The sequence below is a fragment of the Ixodes scapularis genome, unplaced genomic scaffold (assembly GCF_016920785.2).
Source record: "Ixodes scapularis isolate PalLabHiFi unplaced genomic scaffold, ASM1692078v2 PGA_scaffold4__175_contigs__length_147842914, whole genome shotgun sequence".
Taxonomy (NCBI): Eukaryota; Metazoa; Arthropoda; class Arachnida; order Ixodida; family Ixodidae; genus Ixodes; species Ixodes scapularis.
The window spans coordinates 95064968-95083160 of NW_024609879.1; the positions used below are offsets into that span (position 1 = coordinate 95064968).

At 44.1% G+C, this 18193-nt stretch overlaps 1 protein-coding gene across 1 annotated transcript in view; it reads left to right on the forward strand.

The window, feature by feature from the left end:
* The window catches only part of LOC8043435 (solute carrier family 26 member 6), a 100839-nt gene that overhangs the window by 67333 nt on the left and 15313 nt on the right, over positions 1 to 18193 (forward strand). The window contains exons 3-8 of the mRNA XM_040222974.3: positions 7978 to 8200; positions 12974 to 13084; positions 13776 to 13945; positions 14279 to 14443; positions 15330 to 15485; positions 16112 to 16194. Of these exons, the coding sequence (XP_040078908.1) occupies positions 7978 to 8200; positions 12974 to 13084; positions 13776 to 13945; positions 14279 to 14443; positions 15330 to 15485; positions 16112 to 16194 (908 nt within the window). The remainder of the gene's footprint in view (positions 1 to 7977; positions 8201 to 12973; positions 13085 to 13775; positions 13946 to 14278; positions 14444 to 15329; positions 15486 to 16111; positions 16195 to 18193) is intronic.

The window sequence follows — 18193 nt, forward strand, 5'->3', positions numbered from 1 at the left end:
AACTTGTGAAGAATTCCTGGGGAAAACTCTGTGTCATCGTGCATATACCTTGTTACTGTGGACGTTTTTGAAAGCACAGTGACAAAACTGCCGAATTCACGGAAAACTGGGCAGATCATTACTTCATAGCCGGCCGGGTAATTCCGAGAGACAGTGACAAAGACTCCGACAAAATAGTAAAGGAGGTGAACGTAACTGATCAAACGCGGTTTGAAATATAAAGTTAAAGACCACGCGTGGTACGGTTATTTCCTTCGGTTGAGTCAGAAAAGCTGTATGACAATTTTTCTTGAGTTATATTCACTACTCTCCTCGATGTGTAAAAAAGGGTTACCACCATTAAAAGGCCTGAACCCGATTATGACGGTTTACGTCAGAAATTATTTCAGCAACAAATTATAAAGATATTTCTCTGAAATCTTTGCAAACGTCGAAGCAGTACAACCCTCAGGGACGAATATAAAATTGTGAGGAATAAAGCGAGCGCATTAATCCGTTCTTCTAAGAGGAAATACTTATAAGCCCAATTTTAAAAGAACCGTTTGGACACAAAAAAAGAATGCGGAAGTTAGCCAGTCTAATTCCTGGAGGGACAAAAAAAGCGTTGATACAATAGAAAAAAAAATCATAATTTGAATGTGGTTTTTTTTCTCTCTCTCGTACTTCCGGTGTTTTTTTAGGATAATGATGACCAAAATATTACACTACACCAATTTAATGAAATTTCCGCTTTTCTTTTGTTATTATCAGAACGTGACTTGCGGGATTATTTATTCTCATTCAAAAAGATAAAGTCTCCGGCTTGTCATGGAATTCCATGCCCGTGACATGCGAAGAAATGTTGAGACAATCAAGCATGCACTTCTAGAAATGATAAATGATATAATTGAGCCTGGAAACTGGCCAATGGGGTATGAAAACGGCTGTTGTAAATCCGCTGTACAAAGGAGGGGCAGCAGGTGACTTCAAGAACTATCGACCTATCTTGTCATGTCTTGTACAAATAGTTGACAAACACCTCTTGAGAATAATGACTAGTTTTATGGATCGCTTTTGTTTATAACATAGTCATCAATGTGGTCTTATGTCGGAACGAGGAACTCAGGCTTTGTTATAAAATTTTTGTGATGACTTGCACTTCGGTTTATGTAATAATAGGTTTGGCTGTGCAGTGTTGTTTGATGCGGCAAAAGCTGTTGACAGCATTAATCATAGAGCTCTTTGTACCAAAGGATGCAGACTATTTAGGGACCCAGGTCTCTCATTTTTAAAAGGATATATATGAGGGCGATTCCAAGCTGCCGCATTTAAAAATCATAAGAGTGATGGAACTGTTGTTAGCGTCTCGGGTTCCGCAAGGGTCAGTGTTGCCACCTCTGCTCTTTAATTTATATGTAAATGATCTGTATAATGTTATTTCCATAGAGTTATTACAATAAACGCGAGAGGCTCAGCTGACGCTAGTGTGCTGTTGCAATTTGAAGGAGACAGCAAGCAGTCTAAATTTGACTTCTGGTAATGTACTCGTATGGGAAAACGCTAATGCGTTTTCTCTTCGCGCTCGATTATAAGAGCAAATAATGCTTAGTGGTGCGACAGAATAAAAAGTTGGGAACTTTTTACAATCGGATGTGAAAAAAATGTGTCAGATAGAGCGTTTTTTTTTTTTTTTAGAATCTATGGCGTCGAACACTGCGCTAAAATAGTCCAATCCACATGCATAATACGTGCTGACGCTGCAGGCTGCGATTATAGGGCAGGCATTTACGCCTATAGTCAATGCTATGAAGCTCCCAGAGCGAATAAACTTGACAAAACACCAAAAGGATGGCAATATATGCTAAATCAAACAATCAAAACAGACGACAAGAACGAAGCATGGAGTTATGGAACGAAGAACACGTACTGGATTAGTAACAAACCGTGCATGAATGATCACTGATAGCTTGTATCGGTTGATCGAGAGCTTGTATTGACATATCATGCTGTACAACACAGACCCGAGACTCCATTGTTGCTAATTTAAACATCGCTCAGTAATAAAAAGAAACTCATTAACTAAATAAATTACACTTCTAAAATGTGAATAAAACTACATAGTACCCCTTTACGAGTAAAGAAACTACGCTGATTTATATTATTCCCTGGCGAAGAGAAAAATGTCACATAGGAGAGCACAGGAAGGCTGGAAAAGTAAACTTCTTGCTGTCTGCTTCAATTCTCAACCGGAAGTCCCATAGACACGCCAGCTGAGCCTCTAGCGTTTGTTGTAATAACGCTATGGTTATTTCATCCAGTAGAATATTGCAGTACGCAGATGATACCGTTTCGTTATCTCGTCATGAAAATGATCAGGTTCAACAGCTACAAAATAATTAATTCTCGTGATGGTCTGATTCAATTCTAAGTTAATGGAAGTAAGCGCCTACAAAACAAAACTAATTTGCTTTAAAAGCCTTTTCAAACAGGTTGAACTTTCACATTCAATAGTGATGCACGTCTTCAGCTACAGGAAGTGTGAATGTAGCCCCACTGAGTATGTCAATTCGGTATAATATCTAGGTATACACTTCGACAGTTATTTGTCTTGGTGCACCCACAGGACATATTTATGTGAAAGATTAAGGAGAATTTCATGCTGTCTGTACATTACAAAAATATTTATGCCGTTCTTTGTTAGAAAAGTGTTGGTACAAGCTCTGGCGTATAGTTACTTATGTCACGGTAAAACAATATTTTCTGTTTTTTGTCTTTGTTTCATAGTTAACGCAATCTTAAGAAAATATTTTGAAAAGCATGGCGTTTGATATACTTGAAGTTTCAAGTACATATATATTTACCCCATTTTATCTGCCATCAGTTTTAAGGCTTTTTAGAGAAACTTATATGTAAAATTTCTGCAATACTGATATTGAAACGCTGCACACTGTACAGCGGCCACTGAGACCTACTATTCGGTATGATGTTCCGCGATTCAGAAGAAAATATGGCGAACGTAGGCGCATGTATTCTGTACCACATATTTTCAGTGACCTCCCAGACAACTTTTCTCTTTGACAATTGGACAGAAGCTCAGGAAATCGTTAAAGCATTTGAAGCAGTAACATGTATTTTTTAAATGTACTTTATTTTTATTGTTTTCACTAATTACTTTGATTAGGATATATTGCGTGCTTTTGATTGTTATGCTTAGTTTTTTCCGGTCTGTCTAAGAAGATGTCACTCTGTAGATGTATTACTTTGAATATAAACGCTTTACATAACTGTGTTTAATACTACCGGGTGATTCAAGGAGACGGCAGGCTCTTTAAATCGACAGCGAAATTCGGTTTCTTAACCTATCGCGCTACCACCTAGTGCAGCGTTGCCCACAGATGGTGCTTTTTTCGTTTTTGTAAAATTTGCAAAGAGGGAACTTACCTGAGGAAAAGGTAAAGAACGAAAAAGGCTTAGCTCCTATGGAAACGCAGCGATGCCACCGGTCTTCAAACAACACGTCGCCGTTTCGCACGGGAGACAAGAAATGGCGCAAGCGGTCGCGACGCCAACTGCCACCAACAAACGAGCAGACGACGCCGAGAGCCGGCGTATTTAGCAGACAAGGAACTGCAGTTCCTTGTTGTTACCGCGCCCGTTTTTGTTCCTGCGACTGTCGCCGCCCGCGGAACGCGCTCCGCTTTTGTGTTGGAAAGATTGTCTGCTAAAGACGCTGGCTCTCGGCGCCGTATGCTCGTTCGTTGGCGGCGTTCGTTGCGCCATCTCTTGTGTCCCGTGCGAAACGGCGCCGTGTTGTTTGAAGACCGGTGGCGTCGCTGCGTTTCCATAGGAGCTAAGCCTTTTTCTTTCTTTACTTTTTCCTAGGTAAGTTCGCTCTTTGCAAATTAAAAAAAAAAAAAAATGCGCCATCTGTGGGCAACGCTGCACAAAGTAGTAGCGCGATAGGTTAGGAAACCGAATTTTCCGGTCGATTTAAAGAGCCTGCCGTCTCCTTGAATCACCCGGTAAATCTGCCGGATTTTCGCAACCTGCCAAGCTAGGCGCACAAGCCCTTGAGGCTTTTGCCAGTTTGTTATTGTACTGTGTAAGAATGTAAAACAATTCTATTCTATTCTATTCTATTCTATACTATTCTATAATTTCGGCCCCAAAGTTCGTAGAGCTCGCCGTAGATCGCAGCATCTAGCTCAGGAAATCATACGACGACATACGTAATTGCCGTAAGCTCGCCTTTGATATCAAACTTTAAAAGTTCATCGTACGGACAAATGTTACATCAAGTGTACAAAACGGAACTTTCAGACCCGACGCTCCGTGAGGAATGCTTACGAAATTGATCGAAGCTATTTGTTAGCACTTTTGTGGCGGCCTCCAGTGTTGCAGCGACAACGCAAAAGCCGGCCTGCCTCTCGCAAATCTTGCTTTCAGCAGAAAACAACGAAGAAGGCACAGTGAATGACAAGGTCGTAAAAATATTTACTCTAAACGCGCGGAAGCAGGAAACGAGTAAAACGTCGCGCTCGTTGTTCCAGTACCCTTCACCTCGGGTTGAATATGCCTTCGCGCAAAAAGGGGTTTTCAGGTCAAATATGATTTCGCCCTCGTCATTGGCTGGCCACGCCGCGCAGATTGTAGTGATTGGCGCGTGCTTTGTGGGAAAATGGACTGGCCCCTTTTCTTTTTACAGTGTATAGACCATACCAATAACCGCCTCCTGCGTGCTGCCGAATATGTTTGCCATGGACTCACTGTGGAATAGACCGATCTCACTAAGCGTTCAACGCATGCGCGACGCCGCCACAACTGTATACGTTCACAGAAGGCAGGTGCCAGTGCACAGGACAGCTCGTGTCGTGCTGGCTAACGACGTCCCTCAACTAATACCGACGCCGATGATTTGCTGGAAATCGGCAAGGTTCTCTCGATCCGCTCCCTCGGCGATTGACTGCCTGGGGTTTCTGTTGAATCAAATAACATGACGCAAACTTTCAACTTAAAGACTGAGTGTCAGTTATTAAAAAAAAAAAAAAAACTGAATGTCTACACGTCGTTAGCCTATAAGAGTGGTTTATACAACATTGTTCGGTGAAACGCATAAACGCATCCGAGCAACATGCTAACTCTTACTTTCACAACCGGTAACTCTACGTGAGGCAGTATAAATAACTGCCCATTAAACGGTGCTGGACCGACTGTATTACAGTTTTACTTCGCTCCAAGACAAGAGCGGGTTGGCATTCGATCTCTGGAAACGATCGGCGCCCAGTGATTAGCAAGGCTTCCCAATGCTTCCGTTGGCGTCGTTAAAGCGAATGCCCTCGCATGGCGCGGACAATCAAACCTCAAGCTCACGCTTCGGCTTGTCCCTCCCTGCGAGTGGAGCCGGTGTAATAACCCAGCTCCGAAGGTTCGCCGTTCGAGCGCATGCTTGGCTAATACATTAAATGACCCACTTCGGAGGAGAACCGCGCACGAATGTCTCTGCTGCGGGAAGGCTAGGGGAGAACAAAAAACAGGAAATGAGTCCTTCCTCCGCGAGATAATTCGAGAAATTAGGGCTCTGCCAAAGGATGCTTCTGGCTGGGACGTCGGCTCAGCTGGCGGGGCGACCGGCCTTCGGGTCATTAGACGTCTGGGAAGGGCTGCGTGCGCACCGCTACGTGGAAGTCGGCCGAAACACGACGTTTTGAGCCAAGACGAGCGCGGCCACGTTATCTTTACGAGTACGGACGGCACCTGGTCCGCGTCGAGGGACCCATACACTTCAGACCTTCCCTGTGGCCGTTGCGCGGACATGAACCCGGAGATTACACGAGGACAAATCGAATATCTTTGGAAGGGAGGAACGTTTCATGATGTGCTTGGGCAACACGATTCTACTTCTTTTTTCTACGCATGCATATATATACATATATATTGTGCAACATTATAAAGCTCTATGACTTTCCGAGCACAATCTCAGCTTATTAGCATTTTGTCACTGCACACATGCCGGTCAATTTACTGTTGTTTCTGATGCTGGTCCACGGAGAAACAGAAATTTTGGCGCGTTCACTTTCCCGTTGAACGCACAGGTAGCCAGTGTCAATGAATGATGAAGCTCGGAATATGGTTAGACCTAACAACATTATTTGGGACCATGTGCGAGTAAAATGTAATACCCGTTGTTCCTACACACCTGGCATTTTTGGGCTCTAACCTCACCCTCGACTTGGTCATGCGCTGGGAATCTTTTTATAGTTCTTAGTGATTTATTCATTTATTTTTGTACAATAGCCTCAGGGGCGTAAGGCGTTATAGAGGGGAGTGGGTGTTATGTACAATGATGGAACCAGCTTCTCGAAATCTTTTGAGGTACTGGATGGTGGCGATGTCTTCCTGAAGGTCATTCCAGTCCACAATTGCGTCAGGAAGGGGGATATGCTGGTATGCTGTGGAAAAACACCGGGGCCGGTCTATTTTCTATCAATGACCGAGTATGGAAGAAACTGATTTAGAGATTGTGAATAAAAACTTGATGCAGAAGGCATAGACCAAAGATTTTTCGACGGGGAAAAAGGCGATGGGAGAGAAAGATTCGATTTTATTTGGGAGATACAAGAAAAACTTCAGCAATCGGATATAATAAAATTGCAGCACGGTTTTAGCCATATGCAATGTAGTGTGTTTATGTAAAATGGGGGGAGAGGGAGTGGCTGCCAGAATAATGATGCGTATTTTAATTTACAGCGGGGAAAGATAGATGAGCCGTTTTAGGTGAGGAGGGGCGGATCTGAAATTTTGGCAAAAGAAACCCAAGCTTTTGTTAGCGGAACTCACAACGGACTTAATACGTTTTCTTTTTTTTTTTTAGGAGAGGTTTGGAGTGCGAAGGACACCGAGGATATTTATATAAATCGGTACTGACTACCTGCGTGTTCTCCGAGAATTTGTAGACACCAGATTTATAGTGTGTACCTTTTGCGTGTATCCAACACGCCTTACAAGTAATGCTATCCTTGGAACTGTTAGGCTTTCCAGTGGTTTTTTTTTTTTTTTTTTTGAGGGGGGGGGGGGGGGGGGGTCTAGGGGTGAGTGGCTTAGGTGCTATCCATACTTTGACGCAAGTAACGAGTACCTGTTCGTAGCCGTTTCTGTTTGCCAAACCGACGCAATCCATGTCTTCAGCGCAACGTGACCTGTGATTACGTCAACCTTGAGAAGCACCGGTTAGATAAGGCCGGTGAAAAAAAAATGACACGCACCCTCTTCGGTGAACGACACTAAGATTAGCGTGGCAGTCATTGAATTTATTTTGACAAGTTATGCGTCGTTATTGAAGTAAAGTAATGACGTCCCCTCGGAGACTCAGTAAGAGTAACCTTTTATGTTACCATTTCGGAAGATTATTTTGTAATGATCAATACTGAATCCTTTACAGTAAGTATTTGGTTTTTAAAGCAAACAAGGAGGGAGAGAGAGAGAAAGAGACGTTCGTACAGGGATCTCGAAGAATATCTTGGGGCAGATGACACACGCGAGATACGATCTACGAGCATTTTACAGATAGTCTTTCTTTCGCGATCGCCTCACTACTTTCCTTAAACCTGAACCATGTAACATATAAAATATGAGTTACGGAAGGCATACAAAGCGTGAAGCGGAGGTCGCACGGCTAGTACAGTCTTTTGACACTGTCTGAGGCCTTCCTTGTACGACGGCCCTGTCACATTGGTTATACAAAAACCGTAGACCTGTTCGAAGCATGCACACGTATGAATTGAACAAGCATGGGGCCTGCCCGCAGACACCAGCCCGTCTGCAGTGCACAGCGTGTCATCCACATAATGCAGAAGCAGTCTAACGTCGGCGCAACACTTGAGATAGTCCTCATTCGACGAACCGGCCGCAGTGGTCGTCAGCTCTTGAGGGGATTCATGTGACTCCCCCGGCGTGTGTGAGCTGCCACGCTGACGCGAGCGTGTGTTTGGCATGTCGCAGGCCGGTTTCAACGACACTTACATCCAGCTGCCCAAGCACAAGACGGTCCCCGGCGAGGTGATCCGCCGCATCGGCCGCTCGCAATGCACCGCCCGGCACCTGAAGCATTCGGCCATGCGGCTGTTGCCCGTGTTCGGATGGCTGCGCACCTACCGCATCAAGGAGTACCTGCTCGCCGACGTGGTCACCGGCTTCACGGTCGCCATGTTTCAAGTGCCCCAGAGTGAGTATTCCCGGCTGAACTTTTGTGGGGATATGGGAGTACTCGCTCGTTCAGTGTTTACCCGCCAGGCGGTAGGCGTTTCCTACTCCGGTTTCCTCTTGACTGTCTTGCCTGTTCACCGCTTGATGGCTTTTCCACCACTTAAAAACACAACACATAACTATGATTGCGAATTGGGATCGCGATCAAGCGGGGGAGATACACTGATAGTGGCGGCGGAAGTTTATTTCTGGCACTCTCGGGTAGAGCACTGCACGGGCCGGAATTTGTAGGCCCGGCCCGACCCGGCCCGGTAGACGCACGGCCCGGGCCCGGTCCGAGCCCGACAGAATATTTAGTTTGTAGACCGGGCCCGGCCCGACCCGGAAGAGACACTGCCCGGGCCCGGCCCGGACCCGGCCCGGACCCGGCACAATGTTTAGACAAAAGCTTGAGCCCGGCCCGAGCCCGACAAATTTTTTTTAATATAAGCCTGAGCCCGGCCCGAGCCCGACAGATTATCTACATGAACCCGAAGAGTTTGCACGCTTTAGCATAAAAGAACTATCTAAGCATAAAGCGAACATATTTGATTTGAATTTATTTTAAACTTGGACCGAGTTTTTTTTACACAATAAATATTTCGGCTTAGACTATGCATTTTCGAGAATATGGGCAAAAATATGCACGTCATAAATGATTTTGAGAGAAAAAAGTGGGCAAGATTTTATTTATTCATTTCTTAAAGAGATATGGACTTTTCGTTGTTCAATTTGTTTCATAGAAAACGTCCTTTTCTACATGCTTTTTCTTTGTGAAGAAATAATTACAATCACGCTAGTGCATCTTCAAAAGGCTGTACAAGCATAGAATTGGCTATTTTTGACGGCCATAGTAAGGCCCTCTCTACAAAGTGCAAAGGCAAGCTTTTCTTCTTATTATTTTTTTAGTTTGAAAAGGAGAGGAAAAAGACACTCATGGTGTACCCTACGACTGGAGTGCCCTCGTATTCTTGACTCCACTTTCCCACTATTCTGGTGGAATCCACGGGAAGGCTTTCCAAATACAAGACGTATTCTTTTTTTCTGTTTTTTTTTTCCTTGGTCGGCGCCGTAGTGATTTTCCATTTCGCTTGTTCGCAAAATGCAAACAAGCGAAACCTAAAAGATCAATGAGCACACCTATTGTTATCAACAATATCAAATTTGCGGCACACGACTGCCAAGCCACGCCGGCACGGCCCGAAATTTGTTTTTGTTCAAGCCCGAGCCCGGCCCGCGGGCCGTGCTCGGGTCGGGTAGCTCTCATTTTCTCGGGCACGCGGGCCGGACGCGGGCCTTCGGGCCGACCCGGGCCCGTGCAGTGCTCTACTCTGGGGTATAAAAACCTTCTGCCCGCACATAGTGCACGTTTAACCACACGTGTTCATTGCCCCTTAATTGTGTCTTTTGTGTCGCCTACAAATATTTTATAAAGAAAAAAAACAAAAAACACGCAACTGAAAACGACGATAAAGCTTGTTCTGTGCTGTACTTAACTTCCTGAGCCACCGATGAATCAGAGAATTAAATTATAAAGCAACAACTGCTACAGAGTCTCCGCTTCGAATTCTCAGAGAAGAATGTCGTCACTTCGCGACTCGGGAGTCAGTACAAACAAGCCCTTTTTTTATTTTTTCCTCCGATGACACGGAGTAAGAGAAGCACTCGTTAGCGCCGTTTTTACGAGCATTTTGCGCATAAAGAGGAAACTGCTCCGCCTAATGCCCAATGCGCCTTGGCGCATTCTGCATTGTGCGGAGCGTCATTTTTTGTACGCATCGTTTTTTCACGTTCCTACAAGCAATAAACATATTTAAAAAAATCGAAGGCTTTGCGCACTGTTCAATCAGATCCGTAAATCCTCCATACACCGTAGATGCTCGAGCTCAAATATCGGTCTCTGTGTGCAACCTTCGAGCGGCCAGGCTTATTTCCGCTAAAACGAAACCGAGCCACGTGCGTAGGACATACTCGGGGTTGAGCGTGTTTGTTTGTCATTCGGTGTATCGTAACCGCTTAGGCTAGCTGCATCGTGGCAATCGTTCCGCAGCTGGCAATGCCCGCGAGACTTCGCGATAATTAAGTGACGTGCGCTCCGTTGGGGACAAAAATTACTCGGAAGTGGGGCTTGTTTTCAACTCCGCTGCTGCCCTTGACCAAAATACTGCACATTTGGTGGGATGCCGGCTTCTGATTGTTCCGCACCGGAGTAGATGCGGGAGGCTCACCCCGTAGATATGCGAGGAGTCGCCATAATTTGGAAAACGCGACATCCGCCGTCTCCGATTCATGCAGCATTTTTTTAAACATATTGGGACAATTAGAGCGAGACACGAAGCTGTAAAATATGATTTAGCAGACATCCTGGCTTAGTTCTCAGAGAGGAGTGTAAGGGCAAGCGTCCTGAGGCAAACAGCATTACTCAACATTGAGGCAGTATTTGATTATAGGAACAGGGTCCTTTAGTCCGAAAAAAAAAAATCAAAGGGACTCAAAGTTACCTCGCCGTAATGTTTGAACTTTTTTCAACTTTCATTGTGCGTGTGCATTAAACTTTATTCCACCTAAAATGTGCGACGAGGAATCACCCGACAGGCAGGTAAGGATTGAAATCAAAGTTTGCTTATGTGTGTTTGGTTTGCAGGTGTAGTATATCCGCTCTACGTGGGCAATCCAATCAGTGCGGTACGATTGTTGAAATGTTGCTTTTAACGTCCATCACGCAGCAGGGCTTACGCGATCGCAGACTGTTACGAAAACGGGGAAGTTTTACTGTTTCACCTGCCACATTTTACATCAGGCCACTCTTTTAACGCTGAAAGCAAGCAAAGTATTTTTAGAATTCTCATCAACAGGAACCTTCCGACTTAATCATTGCAGGACAATGACACAGTACAGGTGCAAAGTTGTTTTCGATATCACTTTCTTTCCTCCGGCAATTCGCGATTGAAGTAAACTCACTAACAATATTGCCATTTTATCATATTTGGATCAGTTTGTTACGGCAGTTGACTTGCATCTTTTATAGATTGCTGTTTGGTTTGAGTAACATAATAAAACCGGAGACAGGGAATGAGAAGGACACACACAACACCGCCTCCAGACACAGCTAAAAAGTTTTATTGACAACACCCTTGCTTTATAGCAAACAAACCTCAGCCAGCGCGGAAGTGGAAAAACAGCAAATGCTATTATCATCCATCGCCGATACGTATCAACTTACAACCTACGAAGCCAACTACAATAAAAAATTGACCGAACAAAATCTAAAAACTACATCAGCAAAAAACGTCCGCACTTGTTTATCAAGAACAACCGAAGAATAGTTAACTCCCTACTGACGAAATCCTAATTGTTTCCTTCATAACATGTTTAAACGGATTCAATTCTTTGCAAACTATCTCTGTCAGTTTCCACTCGGGAACGCAATCGTTGCACTCATCTAGATGCTTGACTATTTAGGAGTTGGGCAAATTTGATAGCACTGCCCTTTTGCGCTCTAGGAGCCTTTCATTAAGACAACGGCCAGTTTGCCCAACATAAGAAAAGCCACACGTCATAGGAATATCATAGACAACACCTTTTTGCGCACTACGCCCGGATCTCTGTGCTCTTTGCAGCACATTTCATGTACACTCCCAAGGAGAGAGTCAACCGACTCAGGCGAAAATCGTTTTTGAGAACTAGTTTAACACCAAACCGCGCTGCCAAACTTTTCAAATTGTGAGAGATAGCCTGAAAAAACGGAGGGCACTGTGCATGCAATCAAATTTTAAATCATGCTTATCTCCGCAGATATTAAATAGTGGTATTGTTGTTCTGGCGTATTTTAAGAGTCGGAAATTCTTTTTTGATGCCGCCAACCGTGCATGTGGTGGCGGTGCAAATATGTGAGCTTGTTTCGTCGCTGGGCGGAAAACGAAATCTCGATATTCAAGAAATGTCATTATAAAGCAACCTATCGCCGGTAATTTGTATCGGCTCACCATGAACGGAGAGCAGCAAGGAGAAACTACTCATTCCACGAACCAGAATGGCGACCATGCGGGGAGCTTGTCGCTACTTTCCCAGGATCCAGTGACTTCAGTTGCAGCATAGGACGGGCAGTACTTTGAATAACCCTTGGGCGTCTATTGAGCACGCGCAGCCCGAGCTCTCGAAAAGGCAATGAGGGCGTACTAGAGGCAGCTTCTCTCGCAGATTAATGTTGCAACATAAAACGGGCAGGTCTAGCTCAGCCTCTGAATTTGCTGAGAAAGCTGCACTGAATTTTCATGAATTTCACGGAGTGTCCCTTCGCGAACCATGCGGGGAATCGTTAAACTGGTGATGTTTTGCAACTGCCACTGAGCAGTGGTTTATTAGAAGGGGGTCACTGGGGGGGCGTCCTCTTTAGTGCAGGTTGCTTTTCCTTCTTTTTTTTTGTGACTTTTTAGCGCATTTTATGTTGCGACCAGTTGCTCAAAAAACCACCTCCAGACTTTCTGAAAGAGTTGTACTCAAGTCAAAGCTTTATAGCTTATTTTTATCGGTTCATTTTCAGTTCGGCAAAGATGCTTTTACAGCCACGCAACTTTCCTCTTCAGATCTCTTCGGCTTTTGCGTAATTGATGTAGAGAAGCAGAAAGCTGATGTGGAGAAGCAGAAAGCTGCTTGCCGATTGTTGCTGAAGAAGTTTAGTCATGTTGTTCTTTTTGGGGTGTACAGAAGTAAAGACGTTTTAAGAACTCTTGTCATTCTTTATTTTTTCCAGGTTTGGGGTACACGCTACTGGCTTCAGTACCTCCCGTCTTCGCCCTGTACAACGCCATGTTCCCCATGATGATCTACATTATTCTCGGCACTGTTAGACAAGCTTCCGTTGGTAAGTTTGCTACGCCTGCTGTCGAATGCTACAAAAAAAAAAAAAAAATAAACGAGGGTGGTAAAATGTTTCTTGATGCGTTTTTAAGCCTTATAAACATCCAAGCTGGAGCATATGAACACTGGATTTTATTGCCCATACAGTAATTGGTGGGAAGGTGAACACCTCTTACGAGATTTTACACCGTGCCACCGTATAAAAAACGACTGGTGAAATGTAACTGTTTTATCCCATCCTACAAACGTCTAGAGCGGATACAAAGTTACAAGGACTAACCGTAGCTCCGCAGAATGCTCTGTTTGTACCAGAACTCACGCATATGAGGCGCTTTCCAAAGCAGAGCGCTCGCGTCCGTGACTTTGTCAGCACTAACAATGTTTGAGGTGGCGCGTAGCTTCGAAGAAATACTCGTACGCCTACTTTCCCACAGAACACCCGGACGGCCAATCATTGCCATCTATGTAGGGAAGGATGGTGAAACTATGTTGTCTAGACCTGCAAATTGCGACCTGACATTGAGCATCACGCGAGCATGTGAAACGCCATGCTCTGTATCCAATTGCTGACTTCATGTTCAGAACACGTTTTCGGCCATTCGCTACAATAGCGCATACACACAACCATCCGTTTTGTGCTCGGAGATAGTCTTACGTCCCCATGTATAAGATCGTATCTCAACCTTACCTCCCAGGTGCGGATGCCATCATGTCTATGATGACGGGTGGCGTGGTCCGAGGGCTCGTGTCCCAGGAGTACGTCACCCAGCACGCCATGGTGGCCATACACAACGCCACCAGCGACGGGCCGTACACCGTGACGCAGGTCACGTCTGCGCTGTGCTTCACCATCGGTATCATCCAGGTGAGAGAACAGCCGATCTGCAACCGAGTTGGAGAAGTCTGCTTTGGTGCGCCATGAGGCAGCATGGCTCTCGCAGTATGACAACAATTGCATATGTCATCAATTGTGAACTGATTAGCAGAAGGTCTATGATTGGCGTTTCGAGTGCATCGCGGAACAGTATGCATGCCAGAACTTCATAGAGTATTTGCGTGCATGTGCACACTTGTGCACATGCACATGCTTGTGTGTGTATGTGTGCGGGAGGAAGGGTATTTTCATGCTGCGATATTTATTGAGCAAAAGAAGACTTCGATCATAACAAGATCCTACTGCTTCGTCCCCTGTGCACAGCTGGTGTTTAGCTTCCTTAGCCTGGGCCAGCTGAACGTGTTCCTGTCGGAGCAGATGGTGAACGGCTTTGCGACGGGCGTGGCCGTGCAAGTGGTCATCAGCCAGTTGGGATCCATCTTCGGCAACCACGTGCCTCACATCAGCGGAATGTTCACCATATACAAGGTGACTGCGAGACGCCTCTGGTGATAGTTATCTAACAATCCGAATCGTTTTAGGGACTAAAGAAATGTTTTTTGCATGAAACCGCAGACACTCCTCTGACAACGAAAGCTTTTGGATCTATTTCCGGCCTTATTTCTTTGGCATTATGGGTCATGCATTCTCTGACGTTCCGTCAGTTGCGGATTTTTGTATTCTCTGTATCAGTTTGAACGAATGCACTCTCCATCAGTAGTCGTTACAGACTGGTCTGGTGCCGCCGAAGGTACCGCGCCATATAAACTTTACCAGTTTTGTTAAAGAAGTTGACAAGATAGAAATTTGGGCTAATTAATATCAGTCTAAGTAAAAAAAAAAAAGAATTTCCACACGAGAAAGCGGGTAGAGGACAACATTATACAGCGCTAACACTGATTTTTTTATTCAGAAGTGGAGAATATACCTAAAGCGCGGACGTGATTATCTCAAATAGAACTGTGCTTTTTTTTTTTACCAGACGTTTTTTAACTTTTTTTTATCGGCGCTCTTATGAAATTGATTAAGCGATAAAATTACATTAAAGTTCACCTTACAACTAAAAGGAAGGACGCCTTTTCTTCTTTCTACAAGAAGCTAACTCCCAGACAGATGGAAAGGAGATAAGCGCACACACACACCCACAAAAAAAAAATAATTTACTGTTTGGCTGATAGCGTAACGTTGGTCTTTAAGCCATTTAAGACTAAACTGAACCGATAGTATTCAAGTGTTCTTTCGGACGCTTTACTGGTCACCCAAGTGGAGAGGCTAAATTACGAATTATTAAACACATTATCGAGAATATTGTGTCTCAATGCAAGGCTTGTTCGTCGTCCTTAGTTCTATCTTTTGGCGCCCTGCTTTGTTTCAGACGTTGTATGCCTTCTTCGCGAACATCCACGAAGTGGCCTGGCAGACAACGCTGGTGGCCTTTGTCGCCATCGCGGTCATCATGACGGTCAAGCTCTTAATCGATCCGCCGTTCGTTCGCAAGCTGGGTATCCCCATTCCCATCGAGCTCATGGTGGTGAGTCACAATTCTTACTGGACGTTATTTAGAGTAACTAGACACCTTGCTCGACGTTGGTGCCTGTTGAAATGCACGGAACAAATTGGGCAGGAATATACCGAATTTCTATTATGAATACTGACACCGCCAAAACGCTCCTGTGCTTTTTTTGTATTTTTTTTTTTTGCTTATAATATTTGTTGATTTAATTACGGCAGGTCTGAGGAGTACACTCGGCAAATTATGAACCTAGAGAAGCATTTAGGCCTAAATATCCACGGCATGCGTTGCTACATTGAGCGCGACGAGAGTCTGCGAAATCCTACGTTCCGTGACATAAGAAATTTTTGTTTCTAGTGAAAATGTTTATTTTTTAGCATTGTAATTTACCGACCTCCAACTGTATATTGCAATGACACCTTCCTGGTGATCCGCAGGAAAGTAGACGCCCAAGTGCACAAAATAAATAACAATATACAATTAAAAACAAACAAAAAACTTCTGTAAATAAATTAGAGGGCGAGCTCGTGCTTTTAGAAAGTATTAGGAGGCCTTTAGTACGTTAATTGTTCATTTCTGCTTATTTACCCCTATGACTACGATGTATGGCTTCAGTGTGGTAAGTCATTTATTTCTTTCACCAGGTGGTCTTTTTCACCTTGGGATCACATTACCTGAACCTTAGAGTCAACTACGGAGTCGACGTCGTTGGAACCATTCCCGAAAAGTGAGTTGAACAGCCTTCTATCAGCCGCGTTATTGAAAGCTCGCTCTAGTCTAATCACCACCAACTGATAAAAAAAGAAAATGGCCGTCACTTTCTCCGATTCCTCCTCGTAAAAGAACCGAACAGAAGTATGTATAGCTCACAAGAGTCACAACTTCTTGCGATGCCTGCTCTGCTGCTTATCAATTGTATCAGTCAAATGCGGTCTTGGTATAGTAACTTTCCAAAAGTATGAGCACAGAGGACTCTTGTAACCAAAATGCCAGAGATGCTCCGCCCTACAAAACAAGATGTGTTGCTCCTCTCAGCGCCCCGTGCTCCTGTGAGCGTTGGGCAATTGGAGAAGCGTTTTTTTTTTTTTTTTCTACGCACCCTTTAAAAACATGGCGCTGATGAACACTCATTTTCAGTGACATCATCAAAATTGTGCATTCGTACCCCCCCCCCCCCCCCCCCCCCCCGCCCCAAACGTCATCAGCAGTGGATGTTCTGCATAGCTTGCGCCACTATCGTGGACAGCGCTTCGTATGACAACGAGCGTGACGCTAGCAGGAGGAGACGCCAGAACTGACTGGTCGAGCTTCAGTGTTTGCCACCGGGCGGGGATCCACGAATGACGACGTAATGCTCAGGCCTTGTCTTGTATTCGGTGACGCCATTTCTCCCCGGGAATGCGGGGAGAAATTTAACTATCAGTTGTGAAATAAACTATGGGTAGTGGAATTGATAGTCGATCATCGTAAAACTATCGATAATCGACTTCCGTGAAACTCGATAGAATACTATCAATAGCCGACTATCGCGAAATTGTTTATACTAGAATATTGGGCAACTGCCGATATCCAATTATCGTAATGCTATCGATAGGGTTTTATTAGGTAACGGATAAAGAACGTCTAGGAAATTGTGTGTAGCTCGGACAAAAACGCAAGTGCAATAGACGTATCTCACCAGCCAGTTTGACTACGCCACCGCTGCCGCAATGCATCGAAGGAACTTTCTGCATGTTTGACAACGCCGCTGGAGCTCTACGTGCGTGGAGCACTAAACGGCACAAGCCCTCGTATGCATAGCCGTCTGCCTCCTGTAAACTAAAGTTATGGCGGCGTCACGCATGCGCCGAACGCTTAGTAAGATTGGTCTATTGAGGACTTCCGCATAATTATCGAGGAGCAACCCTAAAACCTATTGCAAAACAATCTCATTATGGTAAAAATCTTTCCTAGAAGCTATTGGCAATAAACTAACAAAATAGCTCATTATAATATTTAAGAACTGCGGATAAAAGATATCAACTTCATGGTTTGTCGAAGTTTTTTTTTCTGTTTTAGATTGCTTTCCGGGGTGTGCCCTTCGCTTTTTACGAGCTCAATCAAACAAATGTATATCTCGTCCGTCCCTCATAAGTAAACTACATGTGTCGCAACAAATCCGGAACACTGCTTAAATATAATGCTAGCGATGGTGATCGAGTGCGCGAAGATGGGGACATGACTTTACACTAAGAAAAAGATAACTGTTTTTTTTTGTCGTTTTTTTTTTTTTTAGAAACAAACAGGTTGCGAGAAAGAAATAAAAAAAAGTATTTCCTTTCCGATTTATACTCCTTCTTCAATGAAATAATGCCTCATTGCCAAGAATATCGTTACTTGGATCGCAAGACATATTTGTTTATCATTTGTTTTTGATTCTGTTACCGTTATGTTCCCGAAATTAATGTATTTGAAGAATGGAAAAACTTAAAGCATCAGTAACTGTGTTTTCTTGGTATAAGCATTTTATCTGGTAATGTTCAATTGGAAGTCTTCACAACCCAATTTCATTACACTTATTGATTCAAATTCATTTATTTTTAAATTATGTGACGGATTTTGTATATTAAAGTTGTGTTTCATACCAACAAGTAAATATTTTCCCAGCCACCAGTATTGAACTCTGCCAGAATATAACCGAAGAAAGTGCCAACATATCATGGCATACAAGGCTAAGTGATTTCGTC